We start from the raw sequence: 21,632 nt of genomic DNA on the forward strand, positions 1-21,632 counted from the left end.
CCGTGTACTTAGTTTTGGGAAATTGTCTCATAACTTGTAAAAAGGACAATCAAACAACGTAATGGTCAAATTAAAGAGCCTTTTGCTCTTAATCCATTCTTCGTAACTGTTTTATTATTATCTTCTTTTAGTGTCTTTTAACGTCAGTATCGTGAAGCGTGTCTGGTCATGTGCCAGATGCAGCAATACGCGTCCACTTCCTTACGTTTTTTCCTTCTACCAACACGTTTTACTGGATTTTACCCGCTATAATTTGTTATGGCGTTTGCGGTAAAGATTCAACACATAGTCCGTGGTTCATTATTATATTATACGCTATTTTAATAGATGAATCGCTTTCCGTTGTATGCGACATAAAACAAAGCAACACAACCTTTTTAGGTATTGGCCTCAGATTTCTGTATCTGTTTCATGATCATTTGTTAAACTAATAGGCAAGTTGGTGATCAGCCTTATGTTCCTGACACACGCCGTTGACTTTTTGAGTGTAAGGCAAGCCGGTTTCCTCACGATGTTTTCCTTCACATTTCGAGCGAATGTTAAATGCGCACATAGAAAGTCCATTGGTGCACAGCCGGGCATCGAACCTACCACCTCAGGAATGAGAGTCGCACGCTGTAGCCACAAGGCCAACACTGCCCCTGTAGACATAAGTATAGAAAATCCATCGTATTTATAAGGTCATAAACTTTACTTTGATAACCAAGGTCGGCGACTTAGAGACGCCGAAGAAAGTGACGCTCAATGCGTGGGGGTTACATTAATATATAATTGACGTCTTTCAGAGTCCTGTGTCAAATGATCCGAAAGTTATCGGCTGCTCCGCCCTTCTGTGTCCCTAATTATCACAAGATATTCGAAGATACATCGGTAAGTTATAGAACGGAACATGTGTTTGTGATTTCATGAAAACTTTTAGACGTCGAGGTAGAATACGAAATACTGTAACACCTCGACGTTAGTCGTACTACAATTGAGCGTTTTTTAAGTCAGTTGTTGCCGCGACCGCCACTATGTGGAACGCACCCACTGAAGTATTTCCGAACCTATTTCACTTAAGGAAAAGAGCATACCAATTCTTTAAAGGCTGGCGACGCACTCATGAACCCATTAAGTGTCCATGGTAACCAGGGCGACGGTTTCACTCAACACCAGATAAGCCTTCTGCCCGTTTGCCTCCTGTTCTATAAATAAACTATACTAAGAAATCCTAATGTTACCTAGGTAGGTTACGCAAGAAGGCCTTCAGAAAATCGTGGTTAATCGACTGAAAATAAGTCAAGACTGTTCGTGATGGTAGATTGATATGTCGGTCTTAACATCTCTTGATCTGTCATGACTATGTATTTCTTTATCTGTGTACAATTTATCGGAAATTAAAAGCAAGAAATGTTTCTTATTTTGGTTTAAATCAATAATCGTGTAGCTAACGTTCCAAGTTTTATCGAATCTTGTCAGTAATAAGTGATAAGTATTCTGGAGAGAAATTCGTACCAGTTACATATATATGGGAATTAACTTTGATCGACTACGTTTATTTTTTTTATTTTTAGGGAATGGTACGCTCTTTTATTGAAGATTATAAGTCGTATCGGTTTGGAAAACCTCTACTGGTAGCTGGTTCCACAAAGAGGTGGTGCTCGGCAGAAATTACTTAAAAAGCGCTTATATACTATGTAGTTTATATTTTGCTCTCATTATAAAGTGCGCGCTACTAATTTTCAAAGCGTTCATTATCTAAATGACTATGGCATGTTTGCCATAGTCATTTAGATAATTTAGATAATCTCTCTTATTTTAAAACAAATATCGCAAATTAATTAGCCTATCTAGCACTAGTCCAGACCCTTTTATCAACTAATTAATCGTTAACTTTATAGTAAGCCTTTATACACAGCTTTTCTTTCAGATGCGAGAACTGCCGTCAATTGATCGGCATGATAATCAATAACTAATTGACTAAACAAAATTAAAAACTTAAAGCTAATCTTGCGGTCCATGACTCACAATTCAAAGATTATCTAATTAAAGAGATGAACTTATTAATTAAAGTAATTTTAAATCTTTAGGTACCAATAGAAGCTGCTCATCTCTACGACGCAGTATTGCTATGGGCAAAAGCAACTACAGCAGCGATGGTTGCTGGGGTGTCACCTACAGATGGAGCCACTATTATGAGGCTTCTCAGACCTACAGTTTATCGTTCGCTTCAGGGATTCGATGTAAGTATCTTTAACATTATTCTTTTATGAAAGTACACCATATATATAATGCACTTTCGACAGTTACAAGCTATCGATTCTAAAATATATGACAATTATGGTGAACATAAATTTTACAAAAAAATAATATTACACTTCCAATTTTATTCTTAATTTATGGCTTTACAATATGGATACTATATATAGGTACCAGATAAGCGTTTAACAAGGATTTTTTAAATACTGTCTAGGACTAAATAGTTTAGTGTGGTCCTATTTCTTTTTTAATAAATAGAAAACTATTTCTAAGAAATATTCTAATTTCGCGATCAGCGTGCGGTCCAGTGCTCGCGCGATCTCTACACAAGTTATTTGCTGTGAGCCAAAATCGTTTGATTAAGTTTACGAAATCATTACAATAATTAACAGGTATTTCCGTAGCGTTTATTTCCTTCCTTTAGACCTTGTGACGCTTTCCCCTAGCCTTACACTGCAATCTACATTTTCAATAACAATTTTTTCTGACTCACTGGAACTGATTTTGTCGTATTTTCTTTAGGTCTTTTCTTTCTGATTAAAAAACTTAATCAAGATAATATTTTTCTATATATGTTACAATACAAAAATTATAAAATCGAAGTAAATAAGTATCGAAAATCAGCGAAATGCTGCCAGCGTATAAGGTACACTGGGACTAAACTTCTTAAATGTGTTTTACATTAACTTTTTACTAATTTTTAATTAAGTGTATTATGTTTGTGTAAGTTAAGAAAATATAAATACTGTTTTATTTATTGTTACATTTAGATGTTAATAAAAGTTCTTCGAAGTTATAGGATCGAAGATTTAAAGCAAGGCATTGTAATGTTGATGCAAATCTCTTAGGACACAACAAGTGATCAAGTATTTCAAATATTTAATTAATGCCAATACTTTTAAACTGCATCTTCAACACTGCATTGATAACTGCACTGCATCATTACAATTTTGTAGCACTTCCAGGCAATATATAAAGTAAGTTTAGTGTTGAACTGTAAGATAAAGATAAAATTAACGACTTGTGCAGTCTGGACTGGACAACGGAAAAATTTACCCATGTGCCGACGACACAGTTATGATATTTCATGCCAACACTTGGGAACAGGTTTCCGTATCAGTATCAGAGAAAGGTTTACAATTGAGCGTTTTCTACGGCAGTTTTCGCTGCGCACCACCACAATGTGGAACCAACTGCCCACTGAAGTATTTCCGAACCAATTCGACTTAGGGTCCTTAAAGAAAAGAGCGTACTATTTCATGAAAGGTCGGCAACGTACCACGAGCCTTTTGGCAATGTGAGTGTATGGATAATCAGGTGAGCCTCCTGCCCGTTTGCCAACTATTACATAAAAAGCTATAAATTGCGTTTCTAACTGGCGTCAAAACAATCTGCTCAGTTAAAATCTTAGCAAAACCAAATTCATGTGTTTTAGCATAACAGATCGCTCTCGCCCAATGTCCCGTTAATAACCAGTCATAAAACTCCTCACACGCCATAACCAACATCCATGCCAATGTGCAGTTCTCGAATACACTGAAGTACAAAATATCTAGGAGTAATAATAGGTCGACACCTAACTTGGGAAAAGCACATTGATGCACAGAATTCAAGGTTGAGAAAGCTAATGTATATCTTCAATCTTCTGAAACGAGTAGCAGAGGACGAACTTATTAGAATAATTTATTTAGCACTCTGTCAGTTCATTCTAACATACTGTCTACCGGCATGGGGAAGAACGGCTGAATCAATCACAAAGAGCAGTTCTTAATGTTGCCTTTCGCAGATCGTTTAGATACCCCAAAGTCAAACTCTGTCAAGAAAAAAACTTATTCTAACTCAATCTAAGCGATCTGTTTAAGATATCACAAACTGAATGGACTAACAAATCTGCACATATCTAAGAACAGACGTTTTGTATCACAGTCCGTGTTTGGCCAACGCTTCTTTGCATTTAGGGGATTCCTTTATAATACAATTTTCTAACCTTTGCATTCTGAGATAGTCAAACTATCCGGGTACAAACTCGCAAATCACATAAAAATTACACTAGCCAAATTGTATCTCGAATCTATAGAGGCCTTACTACGTACGTGAGGTTCCAAAAACAAACACAGACACAGTGCACGATGATAACAACTCTCAGCTACACTCTCAAATACGTGCGCATGCACACCCATTCTCACACTCACACATTCACTCATGCTTAATAAGACATAGTTGTGAGACTAAAATGACTTTTTTTTTAACTGTTTTAAACATGTTCCACGAAACAATTGTTTTCTACAACACAGGGACTCCCTAGCGATATATGAATTTTGTCACAACCCTTTGTCCTAAATAAAGTTTTATAATTCAACGAATATTAGCTTAATTGAATATCAAAGTCAAACAAGTTAACTGAGCCAATTTGGTAAGTTCAGCTTATGCATTAATTTATTGTTTAAATTTGTCATTTCAGACACTCCCGACAGTTCGAAACCCCTATAAACTATTCATTGTGATTTTATACTGCATAGATTTTGTAGCTTTACAATGATAATTATAATAATTCATAACAAAAAGTCCAAATGCAATAATTGTTTCAAACTAAACCTATAGCAGCCTCGATACATTGACATGGTAGCGGGGCATCAGGTCACAGGTCACAGAATTAACTGATTAATGGAACAGAATAAAACTATTTTGTTGTTTAAATGGAATTAGGTTGACGGAAAAAAAAACTAAAAACATTTTTTCTAAAATAATTTAATACACTGTAACGTATGTCTAAATTTATTTCCAATTCTTAATCTACATAGTAATAATAATAAATTAATTAATTTTAATAAGTAAATAAGAATATTAAAACAAATTTAAAAAGTTCGGTCCCTGTGGCAGATGCTTATTCGTTGAGCGAGGAAAACAGCTCTAGGGTCACCAGTACTGTCTACCAGGCATGTCTAGACAACATGTTTTTTTTTTAATTTAGTGAAAAGTTTGAAAAATGCTAATTATTTCGTTTTCTCTCACTCTTCTTTATTTTTTTTATAATTAAACCTTTTTATTTTTGTATTTAAATGATAAGGGAACTATTACAATGAAATTGGTTGTTTTAATGAGACCTTTTTTATCGAAATCGATAAGAAATGCTCTGCTGTGCCCGGGAAGCTGGCAGAGCCTTTCACGATTTTTAAGAAAAATATTTTCTGGACTTAAAAGTGCAGAACTCTTTCTAAAAACTATCAGGAACTCTAGAACTATTGTGTTTGCTGCCAGAACTCTAATTTTTTTGTGCTCTGCTGGTAAGTGCTCTGCTAACTTCACAGACACAAGTTGCATATAGTAGATATCATTTTTCGCAAAATAAGGTCATAAAGAAGTTTCTTACGCGTGTACACGCACACTTTTTTTATTTTTATTTAATTTATCAGCCTCTTGAGTGCGATGCCGGCCAAAATTTGAAAGTTATCAGAAATCTCATGTCTTTAATTTCTTTATTTTCACAGGTTAATATGGATAAAGCAGGTGATGCAGAAGGCAACTACTCCGTAATAGGTCTAGTTGAGGATGAAGGCGCCCCTGGTGGCTGGAGCGCGCAACCAGTTGCTGCGTTCCGATATGTGAACGCATCAGACGTGTTACCGGTTAGTATAACAATGTTTTTTATAAGAACTATTTACTTAAAAATACTCAGTCTTCCATTAAATTAATTTAATTGTAAATTTATTATCATTGATTTAACAGTGTATTGATAATCCACGGTCGAATTAAAACTATATTCGCAACTGTATTTTATTTATGTATTATTTTATGTTAGTCAACTAATCTGAACAGTTAATATATTTTTTAAATTAAAATGTAATATTTATAACCACTTAAACTTTTTGTACTCGTAAGGAATTCTATACTGGTCTATTCTTTTAATGTAACAGAGCAAACGGACAGGAGGCTCACCTGATGTTAAGTGGTAGGCACAGACACTCATATTTCCAGAGGGCTAGCAAGTGTGTTGCTGGCCTTTTACAAATAGTTACGCTCTTGTCTCAAATTAGTTTGGAAATACATTGGTTGATGGTGGTGGGGGACAACAAAAACGGCCTTAAAAAACGCTTAGTCGTGGAACGACGGAAGTCAAATTGTGTGGAATTTCGTATTCTCGAGGCAGAATTCTAGATGAGACATACGTATATAAAACATCGAATTATCGTATGGCGTTTAAGTCCTTTTTGAAAAATCTTTCTTTGTTTTATACTAACCTAGACCAAAAGAGCTATGATATACTTAAATGGTAGGTATGAACGCTGAACCACTCATAACGCATCGATACTTATTAGATATTTTGTCAAACATCTCAACTAAGTTGAACTTAATCATGTATAACAATTCCATTTGCAGTTGATTCAATTTGATACATGCTAATTTAACGCAATTCACGAGTCTCTCTAATTACTAACATTTAGCAATTAGTATTATGCGATTTAGAATTATCCTCTTATTATGAGCTGAGCTAACTTTCATAATTTTACAAATCCTTTCGTCTTGCCCTTCAGGCGATTGACCACCCCGCGACGGCTCAAGCCGAGGACCGAATCTCGCAGGAGACTCCCTTCCGCTAGTCGAGGAAAATGCCCATTCCGATAAGAGTTTCTAAACTTTATGGTTTCACGCGTGTTATACGTCCAAAAAGGATGGGTTTTTTTACCTGTAACTATCTAAGTTTACTAGTTACGTTTGTTTTCTCAACTTGAATTAACGTTGAATTCATATTTTTTTTGAATAATATATTGAGTTAAATTTCAAACAATATTTTATGTTTAAATTATTAAATGCTTAGGATTTGAGATGACAACTTGTTCATTTATATTAATTTCCATTAATTGAGCGTGTTCATTACCGTATAAGCGACAGCCACTGCCCAGCCGCTGTCGAAATGATCGTTTAGGTGGAGGTAAAATATTTTTTACTACCGTATCCTTATTTCTAAATTACAAATTCCATAAAGACGTATTTTATGCTCGTGGTTTATGAGGACTTGATCTGTCAATACAGATAGAGTGTACAATGTCAATTCATGATTAGTTTAGGAGACAAGTAAGGAGACCAAAGATTCACTGCTCACGGCGCTGACGATCGCTCAGAAATTCCTTTGTCGGTCCTATGCTTTTGCTTAAGTAAACAGCCTTCAGCGACTTTCCAGAGAATCAAATCTCCCTCACCTCCCTTCAAGAGAATCAAAGAGAACAAAGTCTGGCTTTGTATAAAAACTACCGTATCAACGCCAAAAGTAAATAATTTTGATTTTGTCAAAATTGATGATTTATGTCAAAAAAGCTCTGTTTCGCTATTACAATAGATGTTTGATAATCCCATCGAGCTAACGCAAATATAATTTTTTAATTAAAACGGTAACGACGCTTGTCGTAAATAACTCAAAACGTTAGATAATGTATAGCTTTCATCACCAAAGTAAAGTGTGGAGTTTCTTGTTCATTCTTCTCCACACGAAACTACGTTTTGGAAGGGGCAACTGGAATCATCTTTATATTTTATTTAACGTTCAAAAGTGCCATTTTAGATGATCTAATTGGAATAAATTATTTGACTTGGACTTTGATAACATTCCAACGAAAATAACTGATTAATATATTTTTTGAACTGTCCGACATCATCGAACTTTACGATCTAGACTAACTTTATACTAATTAACTAAATAAAAAGTACTTATTAACCAGTGGCGCTACAACGTTATTAGTTTTGGGCAGATATCTGTATCTGTCTCATCAAGAATAGGAAAGTAAGTACCCAGCCTCCTGTACCTGACACAGTCCATCACCTTAAGACAAGCCGGTTTCCTCACGATGTTTTCTTTCACCGTTCGAGCGAATGTAAAATAGACAGAAACACCATTGGTGCACAGCCGAGGATCGATCTCAGCAATGAACGTCGTAGGGCTCCGTCTGTTACCTTAGGTCTCTTGGTGCAGACATCCCGTACTAATTTATATATTCACTATTTATGTGTTAGGGTACATCAGTAGGGATCCATCCGTACATCTCACCCTCTCATATATTTAGTTATCTAGTGCAGCTTGCTCATATATACATTACATATACTATACAGATACTCCTGACATTTAATACATATAAATTTAAACATACATTTCACACACTGGCTGGCAAACTGTATAAGAGCTATGTTAGATTGTTTTAGAATTGGAATGTAATTTGTATACCTTTTATAGGAACTTGTGGGGGGAAGCAAAATATCATGGATCGGCGGCAATCCACCAGCAGCTGAACCATCCTGTGGATTCGACGGCAGTAAATGCGCTATACCGCACGACCCTGGTGTTATTTCTGCGGCTGCTGCCGTGGCTGCTGCAGCTTTTCTTGCATTGACTCTGCTCGTCCGACATTACACCTATGAGCAGAAGTTGGCTTCGGTACTATGGAGGATTGAGGCGAAAGACCTCATGTTCATCACCGGATGTACGGATAAGGTTGGTCCTTTTATTATTTAAAATTTGCTCTATCCGCAAGATATTAAGATAGCAGGTAATAGTTTCTTGGCAAAAGCGACCCAATAAAAGAAAACCTGGTCATCACCAATTTGTATGTTAGTGCTCAAACAAAAAACAACAGTCCTTTTTGAGCACTAACATACAAAAGGATTCACACTCAAAAAGATTTCGCACTCACATCGATTAATATTACAATAACTAAATGTCTGGTTTTCTTCGCCATCATATTGATACAAGGATACAAAATTGTAGTAAAAATTATTAATGTCAAATCGAAGAGACTAGCTGCCCACGACACAGGTCATCCAAGTGTGGGCGCGTATGTACGTTCTCTTACTATACACCCATTTCTAAACATTGAGTCGGTATTAAAGCGTCAGGAATTTGGCAATTAATTATATTTATTTACATGTTACGGTTTTAGAATCTAAGTAATATTGGATTACTTCAGAAGGGATGTCAAATACGTTATAAAGATGTTTTATATTTTAAATACAAAAATAGGCGTTAGAATATTTTTAAGCTGTTATTTTTCTTAAGGCATAATGGAAAATTGATTCAATTAATACCAGTATTTATCCGGAACTTCGTTCAAATAAGGAGTAGCACTTTATTATGTGTAACAAAGATTTTTTCTTTCTTTTCTGTTCTTTCTTTCACTAAAAATAACTTTGAATCTACGACTCTTGTCAAGTTTATTTATGTTCTGGTTTAAACTATAAAATGTTAACTCAGTTAAACAGAAATAATAGAGTACTATGGTTTATATTTTGAAGCGCGTAGTTATGAGGTTTTTATTTATTTATTCACACTTCGTTATCTTTTACAAAAACATATACAAGTTTACATCAGTTATTATGCAACGGGCGGCCTTATCGCTAACAAGCGATTTCTTCCAGGCAACTCTAATATGGTACAATAAAAATGAAACGCCTAATCCCTTATCACATCAATTTTCAAATTTTCCTTAGTAGAAATCCCTACACGCTTACAAGCCCCAAAACAATTTAGATGTATTAGATAAGACCTTGATCATTAATAACGTCATGGTGAGAAACATGAACATGACTTACTAAACTCTCATATTTATTAGTATTCATAACAATAAAATATACAGTATTTACGATGTTCTTGACCTACATAATAATAATAAAAATAATTAAAAATTAATGAAAAGAAAGTTAAGACAAATTAAAAAAAGTTTGGTCCCTGTGTACCTTTAACACTGGCAACATTTCCTCGCTGTATTGCGGTACTTATTCGTTGAGCGAGGAAAGCACCAACTAAAATCTTTAATTAGCGCCTGTGCACTTGCACCCCACGGCCTAAGAGTCTCTAATCCAAAGAGAACAAAATCGAAGTTGGAGGAAAGACTCTCATATTTAAGCCGTTTATTATTTTTCCGCCTGCTCCGAGCTTTTTTGCTTGACGAAGCAAAAGTGTCCACATAAGTAGAACCCCATCCCCGTCCCATCTTCCAAGGGATCAATGACATCACATCCAGCCATCCGGCTTGCCATCGACAACAACTAATTTCATGTAGATAATTTGGCTTTAACTGAGTACGTATTCAAAAAATGTGCCTTATTAAAAACAGTGGCCTATTTCCGTATCTGTGTACGCTTGCATATAAATAGCGACTCGTTCGGGATCTTTTCCACTCCTTTAAACTGCAAATGAACAGTCTCATCTCATACAGTGCTTTTACTATCTGCATCCCTTAATTGAGAATGCTTTGCGACATGTGCGACCCAATTACGTCAATCAAATTTGTGTTGAAGTGGTCACGTTACTGTGTTCTAATGTCCGTACATTCAATATGTCTTTGGGAGTCGTACTTAGTGTTTCTATGTATTTGTACCACAGTTTTAACAAAACTTTTGGATGCAATAAACTTTATGGTGCATAATTTTCCAGCCAGCCAGTAAGAAACAAAAATATATAACGTACGCAGACAAGTGAAATAAATGTTTCCAGAATTTAGATACGAATTTATATTTGGCGATAAAACATTGTTAGACTAGGGTTTTGGGCTGAAATTTGATATCGTTTTTGAACCTCACTGCTGGTGGAGTATGTACGCTATTTAATCTAACTACGTCTGAGTCGGACACATCGGTTACGCCCCTAATAATAATAATAAAGCAACTTAAATTCCATATGAAAATTTTATATCAAATGGGTATTAGTTTTGTTAATATACTCCTGGTTGGACAACAGGTATGGACCTCTTTTAGGTAAAGGCTCCTGAACTTTCCATTTGGTTCTTCCGTTCCTCTATCCATTTTTCTCTAGAAATCTTAAATATGTAGCCAGCCTATCGCTTTTGTGGTCTTCCGTGTGAAGCGTAGGTATGCTCGCTCGCACGTGTGTCGATGTGGTCACTTATATTTTGTTTTCATTTATTTATATCATGCTTATTATTAAAGTGAAATTCTATTTTTAGATGTGTACTAAAATCCATTCGACATTATAGGTTATCATGTAACATGTAAGGACACGTCCGCGTAATCCCAGACGACATCTAAGAGCATAACTCAATTACGATATAGTTATCTCAATACACGACATATGAGAAACTGGGATTTACTTAGCGAAAACTTAATATAGACAGCATTGATTTGTAAGTAAACATAATGGCGCCTGACCGATAGTTGTACGTGTGTACACCTCATTTATTGAATTTTGTTTGATCAACCGCTTAAGTAAACTTTCTTTGCCAAAATCCTTAGGAAAAGTTTTTGATTCCATTTTAGGGATTATTTTAAAGAATTTATGTACAAGTATTTCTATTTATATAATAATTACTATATTAAATATTTTACGTCTTTATAACTTGGAGGAAAGACTCGTATATTTGAGACGGTTATTAATTTCCGCCTGTCCTGCGACCGCACCAGATTGCCGAGTAAAGTGAGACGGAGCTAACATGTCCACACAAGTAGCATCCCATTCCAGCAATGTAGTTGGGCGCATTTTTGATTAAAGAAATGGTGTTTTTTTCTATTTAACTGCGTTTTGATTAGATATTAATACTTCTCAAGCATAATCAAAATTTATCAGAATCAACTTTTGTGGTTGTGAATATATTTGCATTTCAACTATTAAAATTCATTCTTATTCAAGCCACAAAACTTTGCCCGCGTCAATGTTTTTCTAGGTATTCGTAGTGAGATCTAGAAAGCTACTTATATTTTACGCTTCAGACTGTGTCTACTACTATTACTTAGTTTCAAAGTCAAAGTCAAAATATCTTTATTGATATAGATAAACGAGTACACTTATGAACGTCAGAAAAGAATTTAAATGAAACCTAAATGTACATTTACTACCAGTTGGCAAGTCAAGAGGTAAGGCATGAAACTTTCAGCTAATCGCCACAAATTGTTTGAACTGGAGCAAATCAATCCCAAGGATTAGGATCATTTAAATATTCGTCAAATTTATAAAAAAGCTTTATTGATTAATTACCGTTTAACGAGTGCTTTAATTTATTTAGTTATAATTTCTAATTTTGCTTGAGAGTTTATTGTAAAAACGAATACAATTTCCATATAAGGAGTGGTTTCTCTTCTGGAGGCCGGTTGGACGTACACTCAAATTATTTATATTTCGAATATTATACTGGTGAAAGTCATCATTTGTTTTAAATCATTTTTTTGTAAATACATTTGGATTGGATTAAATGATCCAGGATTCTGACGTTAGTGTTGTCTGGATGTTTTATATATAAATAAACCGTTTATTTTCGAGTGGTACATTTGGATCGATTGTTGTTGTGATGTTATAATATCAGATGAGCATCAGGAGAGCCCCTGGATCAGGCCCATCTGATGTAAGTACTTCATCATCGGAAGCCGAGGCGGAATACGAACTTCCAACCATATCACGCCTACGTCCGTCGTTTCACAAATGAGCGTTTTCTAAGGCAGTTTTTACCTTCTATGTGGAACGAGCTGCCCATTGAAGTATTTGACTTAGGGACCTTCAAGAAAAAAGGCTACAAATTATGAAAAGGCCGGCAACGCACTTGTATTCACATTGGAGGTGGTATCACTTAACATTAGAAGTGGCGCCGGCCCATTTGTATTTTACGTAGTTACAGCAACTTCACAAAAGCATTTCTAGACCAAGTTTTATAAATAAAAGATCCTTAATAATATATAAAGGTATTAAAAAGAATATCCTCCAACAGGATTCTGGATCTCACGATGTGGAAGGGAAGAGGGCACACACTACAATTGCGTCTTATCGTGGGAGTTTTGTTGCTGTCAAACGCCTGCGCAAGAAGAACATTGACGTCACAAGAGCCATCAAGAAGGAGTTGAAACAGGTATTTCGTGTATTAAGCAGGGTTAATTCAATGAACTCAAACTGAAACTCAAAATAACATTATCCATATAGGTAACCAAGTACACTTATGAACGTCAGCAGAAAAGATGTTAAATTTGTTCCAAATTAACATTTACTACCAAGTCTAGAGTATGTTCGACACAATTTATGTTTCGTGTTTTTTTGTATAAACACAGAATTTCATATAAAGTAATAATGGGCGTTTCGGCAAGATTTTAAAAACCACTTCAGATTGCACCACCTCGGTTGAAAGTCTTCACTGTTTTCTTTTGCGAACTAGTGAACTGTGGCATTGACTCCCAGTGAAGATCTTCCCCGGGAGAATCGACCGCCAGATATTTTAAAGGAGAGCATCTCTCAAATGTGGTGGGTGTTTCTAAAAGTTCAATATCCTGTGTGTGTTTCTAAAAGTTCAATATCCTGTGTGTGTTTCTAAAAATATTTAACAAAATTCATCACAGGATTAGATCTTTAATTTATTTTAGTAAATTTGATTAGGCTTTTAAGTTTAAAACAAAATTTACACCGCCAATTTAAATTGGAAAGAAGATAATTACTTAAAAGATCAATCGTTATGGTAACGAAATATGAGTAAACTTTTGTTCTACGCCGGTACCAAATATATTTTTGTTAATTGGTATTGCCAGATAATTTTTAAAAGGGCTCTGTGTTACGTTTAATTTAATTTTTAACAAAATAAGCTACCATTACAGATAACTGACTGATTTTTTTACGTTTACTCCACATACAAAACAATAAATACACATAGAAAATTACAACACAACATTAAACAGTAAAATATTTTCAAAAAGACAAACTATTTCTTATAGTATAAGAACAGACATGAAGCAAACCTTAACAAATATATGCAATTCATTATTTATTTCCATACATTGTGCCTATGGCCTTTTCGAGAGATTAGTTTTGGTACAAATTGTAACGGCGTAATAGTAATTTATTATAATCATTTCACGTCTTTGAAAGGTTTTATGGTTTCATCCGAAGGGTTCACACGATTCAAATCGGTCATTATTCTAGCCTAGTAAGCCTGAGGCTATAAAAAATTCCTCGTTGAATTCTAAAAGACTCCATCTACTAACTTTGGGTCTCTGAAGATTATATCGTTTGAATTTTTGCTTGATATACAAACCCACAGTTTACACCGAAGTATCTCTTCAAATCAGAACACTGTTGGCCTAGTGGCTTCAGCGTGCGACTCTCATCCCTGAAGTCGTAGGTTCGATCCCTGGCTGTGCACCAATGGACTTTCTTTCTATGTGCGCTTTTAACATTCGCTCGAACGGTGAAGGAAAACATCGTGAGTAAACCGGCTTGCCTTAGACCCAAAAAGTCAACGGCGTGCGTCAGGCACAGAAGGTTGATCACCTACTTGCCTATTCGATTCACAAATGATCAGTTCTAAAAGATCGTATCTAAAAAGGTGTAGCGCCATTGATTTATTTATTTGTTTAAATCACAATTCAACAGAAAGAAAAAAAACTAGTTAATTTAGAAATAAGTCTGATTTATATGTAAAGTCGGCAAAAAATTGAATATTGTACCTATTCAACTTGTAACAGGTCAAGGGTTTTTAATCCAATTTTTAACACCCGGTATTTGAACATTGTGTTTCTCTTTTGGCCCAAATACAGAGTAGCTGCGAGCGCTGCTCTAAATTCAGTTTTGATATTTTTTGTTCGTGCTATGATTCACGTTCGAGGACTTATGAGTCACCTCAAAGATTAGGTATTACAAGCACGTTATAGCTATATATAGATATATAGATATCAAGGCTTCAATAGCAGAGAGTAATTTTGGGAAAAAACATTTTTCATCTCAGTAATTTCCTTCACAATACAACAATGTAAATTAGCATATAAAGGGAAAAATCGAGATTCACAGGATTGGGAATTATACATACTTGGCTGGATTTATTCATACTTATTATAGTTATGAGATTTCATACTAAATGCTTTTAACATTTTTATATGAATTTGTATTGCGCACGTGAGCGACTTAGAAATTCCAGGGATTCAACCACGGAATACGAGATTTGAAAAATTTAAGTGGAACTGGGATAGATAACATTTAAGAAAATATAACATTATTTTCATATTCTGTATAATAAAATATACATAAAACCAGAGGCGCAACAACCTTTTAGGTCTGGGCTTTAGATTTATGTTTCATGATCATTTGCTTTTTCTAATAACCAAGTATCCTTCAGTGCTCGTCGTACGCCTTCAACTTTTTGGGTCTAAAGTAAGCCGGTTTCGTCGACATGTTTTCCTATACCGTACGAGCGAGTGTTTAGCGCACATACATAGAAAGTCCACTGGTGCACAGCTAAGGATCGAAGCTACGAGCTTAGAGATGAATCTCGCACGTTGAAGCCACTAAAGCACAACATGAGCTTTCTTAAAACAATCCAGTTGAGATGCTGATGAGTTTATGTTGCTAAAATCAATAACATTTCTTCGTACCGTGGCCTTTTATAAACTGAAACGTATTGGCAACGCAATACCGAACGAAAAAACTATGACTTTGTTTGTGGTTCCCATGTAAGTTCTAAAATTAACTGTCAATCTTGCTTCGACAGATGATTCTATAATAATAAATAATATAAAAATTACTTTAAATAATTCATTAATCACTAGAACAGCACTAAATAAATCCGAAATTTAAAAGGTTTTAGCCATACATTTACAAGCATGCTTTCCACAATGTTTTTAATAACATTTTGAGGAATACCTTCCCTCTGTAATGACCTTTTTTAGTTCTCTGTTGTTTTGTGGAGCAGGTTGCACTGATCTTCCTCGTCTCTTTAGAAAATCCCAGATATTGGAGTTGTATAATACAAGAGGTCGGTCGGAGTTATATATTTATAAATTATTATATATATATAAAGCCTATTGCAAAAAAATACCTAACAAAATTTACGTTCAAAGGACGTCTCACAATTAAATTGAATTTCATTGTCTGATGTAGTCTATATTTTCATAATCGTCTTCATTATTAATACGCGTGACTTGATGGTAACTTACACGGCCAAACAATAAGCAGTGGTCGGCAAAAAAGACAAGATTTTTTTACCTTTTTTCAGTTAAATAAAGTTAAAGTAAACACCTAAAAATTTGTTAGAAACTTGCCAAAATTGCCAGACCTAAAGAGGTTGTAGACTGATTATTATTATTAGCACCTAATGCGCGCGTTTAACATTCGCTCGTACCACGAAGTATAACACCGTGAGTAAACCGGCCTTACACTAGAAACACGAAACAGATACAGAAATCCGAGTCTAAGATAAAGGGTGAGACAAAGCTGAACAATGAAATTGAACGACGCTTCCAAGACCATCAAACATAAATAAAATATAACATATATTATATATTCGCTGTAGCAGCCGTAAGCAACTATTTGTAAATATTTCATTTTCATTGTAAAGGTGTATTGTAAAACTTTCCCGATTACTTAAAGTCTTAATTTAGCTTGTCAGTAACTTGATAGATTGTGATTTCTGCAAAAAGGCTACCTTTGCCGTCACATTTTTCCGTTATGCACCATCTTTTACTTGTCCCTACCATAGTTGATTCGAAGAAATTCGAAGCCATTAATAATAAAAATATATAATAACGATAACAATGATAATTTATGTATGATGAAATAATTGTATTATTTGTATTCATTGTATTTATAATAAAAGCCTTTTGTTAAACTTTATCTAATTTAACTTTATTAGATAAAGTTTTTATAACCAATTTCTGTAAAGTTATAGTAGATCATTTTTCGAAAAATAAGGTCATAAACAAGTTTCACTTCTTACGTACACGCACACATTTTTTTTACTTGCTTTGATATCAACTCTCTTAGGGATTAGGTGAGAATCAGTCTTAATTGCCCTCCCGTCCAAAATCTGACAGATCTGTGTCATTTGTTTCGATTTTAATATTTTCAGCATCTTCTGTCTGTTGACCGTGATCAGCATAATAAGTCCGGTTATTTGGCTTATGTATCAATGTGAACGGTTCTGACTTCAATTCCAAATGAAATAAAATTAGTAGGCCAGGCTCGGAACGATTACTTGACTTGATTCTTGATTTGAGGTTGTAGCGCCACTGTAGTTTACTCGATGTATAGAAAATCTCAAAGTAAACTGAGGAGAAAGAAAACAAAGCGAACGCAATGGAATTCAAATAGAAATAAAATATTCAAATACGCTGCAATATTTTCGGGGGTTACGATGTTTACATTACAAGTGAGCTTTAGGGAAAATATTGTCTGGTTTACGCGAGAGATCAGATAGTCAAACAAACCTCTCATTCTTATTCGATTTCGCTTGTTGTTCAGACAGCAATTCAAGTTTTTTTTACGTAGCCACTGAACAACTTAACGTTTCGTAGTTAGTTTAGGTGGTTTAGCAATCGTTAAATTTAGTAAATTTTGATACTACGAAGCGTTATCTGTTAATTGTTTAAATAAATGATAAGAAAGTACTCCATATTATTTAAATTACTTTTATTATTGTTTCTATCCTTACAAAATGTCGTCCCGCGGCGTTTATATGGAAAGCCCAAAAACAACTAGATAGATTGTAAATCGGTTTCCCAATTGACACCGGTTAAAGCAATGTTGGCCGAGTTCAACATGCCACTATCATACCTAAAGTCGTAGGTTAGATCTCGGGCTGTGCACCAATGGACTTTCTTTCTATTTGCGCATTTAACATTCGCTCGAACGGTAAAGGAAAACATTGTGAGGAAACCGACATGTCTTAGGACTTAGACCCAAAAATTCGACGGCGTGTGTCAGGTACTGCTGGCTGGCTGATTACCTACTTACATTAAAGATCATAAAACAGATTCAGAAATCTGAGGCCCAGACCTAAAGAGGTTGTAGCGCCACTCATTTAATTATTTTTTTTTCAAATAGGGTGATTCCTGAGGAAGGTATAAATTTGCTGTGGTATTATATAAAATGATTAAAATATAACGATGATTGTAGGAAGAGGCAAAAAGTATTGCCTAAATAAACGAAATCTTCTAAGCACTGTTTATAAAAACTTCACTATTCAAAGATTTCTTGAGAGAATTTTCCGGATTAAAATATAATTGGTTTATATTGGAAGGCGCTGAAAATACTTTTATCATAATTTTCTGATACACGTTATCGATTTTGTTCTTATGGCCTATAAATAAAAGCAAGTGCAATTTTGAACGCATGACTTCAGTAAGACTTAAGCTTAGCGCTTTGGGAAATTGTGTTGTATTAGGAAATGAAATTCTGTAATAATCTTAGTAGTGTAAGGTAAAATGAAATAATTGTATTATTTGTATTCATGTCTATGGCTATGATAATAAAAGCCTTTTGTTAAACTTTATTTAACCAATGTCTGTAAGTAAGTTGCATAAAGTAGATAATTTTTCGAATAATAAGGACATAAAGAAGTTTTACTTCTTACGTGTGTACACTAGTGCAAGCACACATGTCTTTTGTTTTGATTGCTGTTTAATATTGTATTTGAATCACTATTGTCGCATAATAAGCATATTTTTATACACAACGTCAAGTGTTTATATACATGTCGTTACGTTTAATTCAAAAATAAATAAATTAGGTAAATAATAAAAATCGCAATAACGAATTCTCCGATTCCACACGATTATCAGATTTTCAACATACAATCAAAATGGAGGAACTTTGTACACGTGTTGCATGGTCACGCTATACTGATGACAGATGGTCAACCTAAAACTCTTATTACATTAACAGATTGGTCCAAAAAAAGGAACAAGGGCACACCAATAGAACGATGGGCCGACGGGATCGAAAGGGAAAATTAGATGACAATGGCACAAAAATTATACCGATGCTAACAAAAATGTGTAACTTGACTAAGGGGTTCTTGTCTAAGTGACATAAATTATAATATAACATTTTCGGGAACGAGTAATTGTATGAGAAACTAAAGGACGCATTTATTTATGTTAAATTATTTACAAAAATGTAAAATCCCATCCGTATCACCTCCACGTCCGTCGTTCCACAACTGAGAGTTTTTTAAGACAGTTTTTGCCGCGCACCACCACTATGTGGAACCAGCTGCCCACTAAAGTTTTTCCTAACCAATTCGACTGAGAGTCATTTAAGAAAAGAGCATACCTATTCTTGAAAGGCCGGCAACGCACCTGCGAGCCTTCTGGCAATGTTAGTGTTATAAAATTTAACATCAGGTGAGCCTCCTGCCCGTTTGCCTCCTATTACATGAAAAAAAATCTGTTATAATTAAAGAAATAACTAGACTAGAAATAAGCCGCACAATTAAGCGTTTTGTCATATAGTTAGAATTAATTAGATACGCTAGTTCCTTATGATATCATTTCACAATGGGATTCATACACTAAAGCTGCTCAACTGCTTGACAACCATTATAAAAACCTTATTCATATTATTATGACATCATGATTATTAATATTACATTTGCATGCCTATTTTTAATGGCTGATTGTACGAGTTGTTTTAATATAATTTTAAATCTAATAAAAATTGCAAACAATGTAAAACATATATTATATATTGTAGTGCAGATGTCCTTACTCACGTTTCCTTGGACGTCAATAATGGAATATCGGAAACTTCAGAAGAAATATATAAGATTCCAACGACCTAGTTTAGATTCATTGTTTCTAGCCGGAACTGGAGCGTTTAACGATAAAATCAAGAAATCCATCCACTTCAAAGCGATATCCGGTGTCACAGTCTGCACAGTAATCTTTGCTAGGATTAGAATTAATACCTAGGTAACACTGAAAATGTACAACGGCTTAATGTAGAAAGTTGCCAATACTTTTATTGTTTTTCGAAGTAATCTGCGTTCCTCTCTACACATCGTCGCATTCGATGGACCCACTGAAAAAAGCAGTGGGCCCATTCTTCGTAAGGGGTCTCTTCTATGGCATTGTCGTACGCTTTCACCGCATCCTCAGGCCTCGTAAAGCGAATACCTCAAATTTTATCTTTAGTTTAATACAATTAATTTAACTTCTTTTTGACGTTCATAAGTGTACTTGTTTACCTATATGAATAAAGGTATTTTGAGTTTGTTTGAATAAATGAAAATTGCAGGGCGTATGGTCAGGACTGTATGGCGGATGACTTATTATCTCGACACCTGCCATAATCAAATATTCAGCAGTCCGTTTTGCGGAGTGACCTTTTCGACGATCATCTTTTTTCCTTAATTTCTTCCTTTCTTTACCTTTGTTGGCCGATCCTCGAAAGGAAACACCCACTGAGCTGATTGTCTTTTGGTTTCGGGTTCGTAGTAATATATTCAGCTTTCGTCACCTGTGACGATGTCAAATACAACTTTTAAGTCACAGCCGTTGAACTTATCTGACATTTGGCGACACCAGTCCATACGAAGGTGTTTCTGGTCGTCGGTTAAAGTATGGAGAGTCCTGACGCCTGAATGTTCGTGTAACATTTTTTTAACTTGACTCATACCAATGCCTAGGCTTGCCCGTATCTACTGATAGGTCACTCTCTTATCTTCCTGTATCATGCGTCGCACAGCACTGATGTTAACTTCAGAAGTCGCTGTTAAAGGACGTCGTGGATCAAGGATGATAAATAGTGTCCGTAAAGGCTTCATTAAGAAGTGCTAATCGCTGCCTATCATAGCTTTGTTGTTGCGTAAACCCACAACGAATGTCATAATAAGTCATTGACCGAAAAAAAAATTAAAAGGTTCATTTTCACGTCTAACAAGAGGTTTAGATTTGCCGCCAATTCACGAAAACAAATGACAAATAATGCAATATACAACATCTGGTTACCAAAGAGTTCTAAAATTGAAATTCACAAAAAGTTTTCATTAGCAATGTTTCTAACTGGCCAGTTCTAAATATTTTCAGTGTTACCCACGTATACAGTCAAAATCTGTTATCTGTGACATCGAAGGGACTACTCATGTTTGGTCGTAAAACCGATAGTCGTATCAGCTACAACTTTGTTATTAATATAATACCTACAATAGAACTCCGCCGAGACCTTTGTTTTTGGTAAATATAACCGGTATGTTGTTCTAAACTATGTCGTCGTAAACGTATTTGACTGTAGCTATATCAATTTTGTTGTGTGTGTTTATAAATTAACTCCTCTTAAACGGTTTTTTTTTTTATTTAAGACCCCTGGACGTCTGCTGGGACAGCTAGTTGTGCTGTGTGTTTATGTCTGGGCCTCAGAAATATGTATCTGTTTCATGATGATTTGTCAATCTAATAGGCAAGTAGGTGATCAGCCTCCTGTGCCTCACACAGGCCGTCGAATTTTTGGTAATAAAGGAGATTCATCATTTTAATATGATTTAAGCTGAGCTATATACTCATTTAAGTTAAAGTTCCGAGTCGACACTTTGCCCTAAATATAACTTTTATAGTCTTTAATATTACGAGTTCTCATAATAGTATTAAAAACGTATCAAATTCCCAGATTATCCGAGTATTTCAATACATTTTTAAAATCATTTTCACGATTAAAT

At 34.9% G+C, this 21,632-nt stretch overlaps 1 protein-coding gene across 1 annotated transcript in view; it reads left to right on the top strand.

The window, feature by feature from the left end:
* Positions 1 to 21,632, top strand: part of LOC123712241 (guanylate cyclase 32E) — a 90,778-nt gene that overhangs the window by 31,421 nt on the left and 37,725 nt on the right. Inside the window, exons 9-13 of the mRNA XM_045665251.1 lie at positions 786 to 870; positions 2,070 to 2,222; positions 5,727 to 5,864; positions 8,462 to 8,719; positions 12,936 to 13,073. Of these exons, the coding sequence (XP_045521207.1) occupies positions 786 to 870; positions 2,070 to 2,222; positions 5,727 to 5,864; positions 8,462 to 8,719; positions 12,936 to 13,073 (772 nt within the window). The remainder of the gene's footprint in view (positions 1 to 785; positions 871 to 2,069; positions 2,223 to 5,726; positions 5,865 to 8,461; positions 8,720 to 12,935; positions 13,074 to 21,632) is intronic.

This window comes from Pieris brassicae, chromosome 7 (assembly GCF_905147105.1).
Source record: "Pieris brassicae chromosome 7, ilPieBrab1.1, whole genome shotgun sequence".
NCBI classification, from domain to species: Eukaryota; Metazoa; Arthropoda; class Insecta; order Lepidoptera; family Pieridae; genus Pieris; species Pieris brassicae.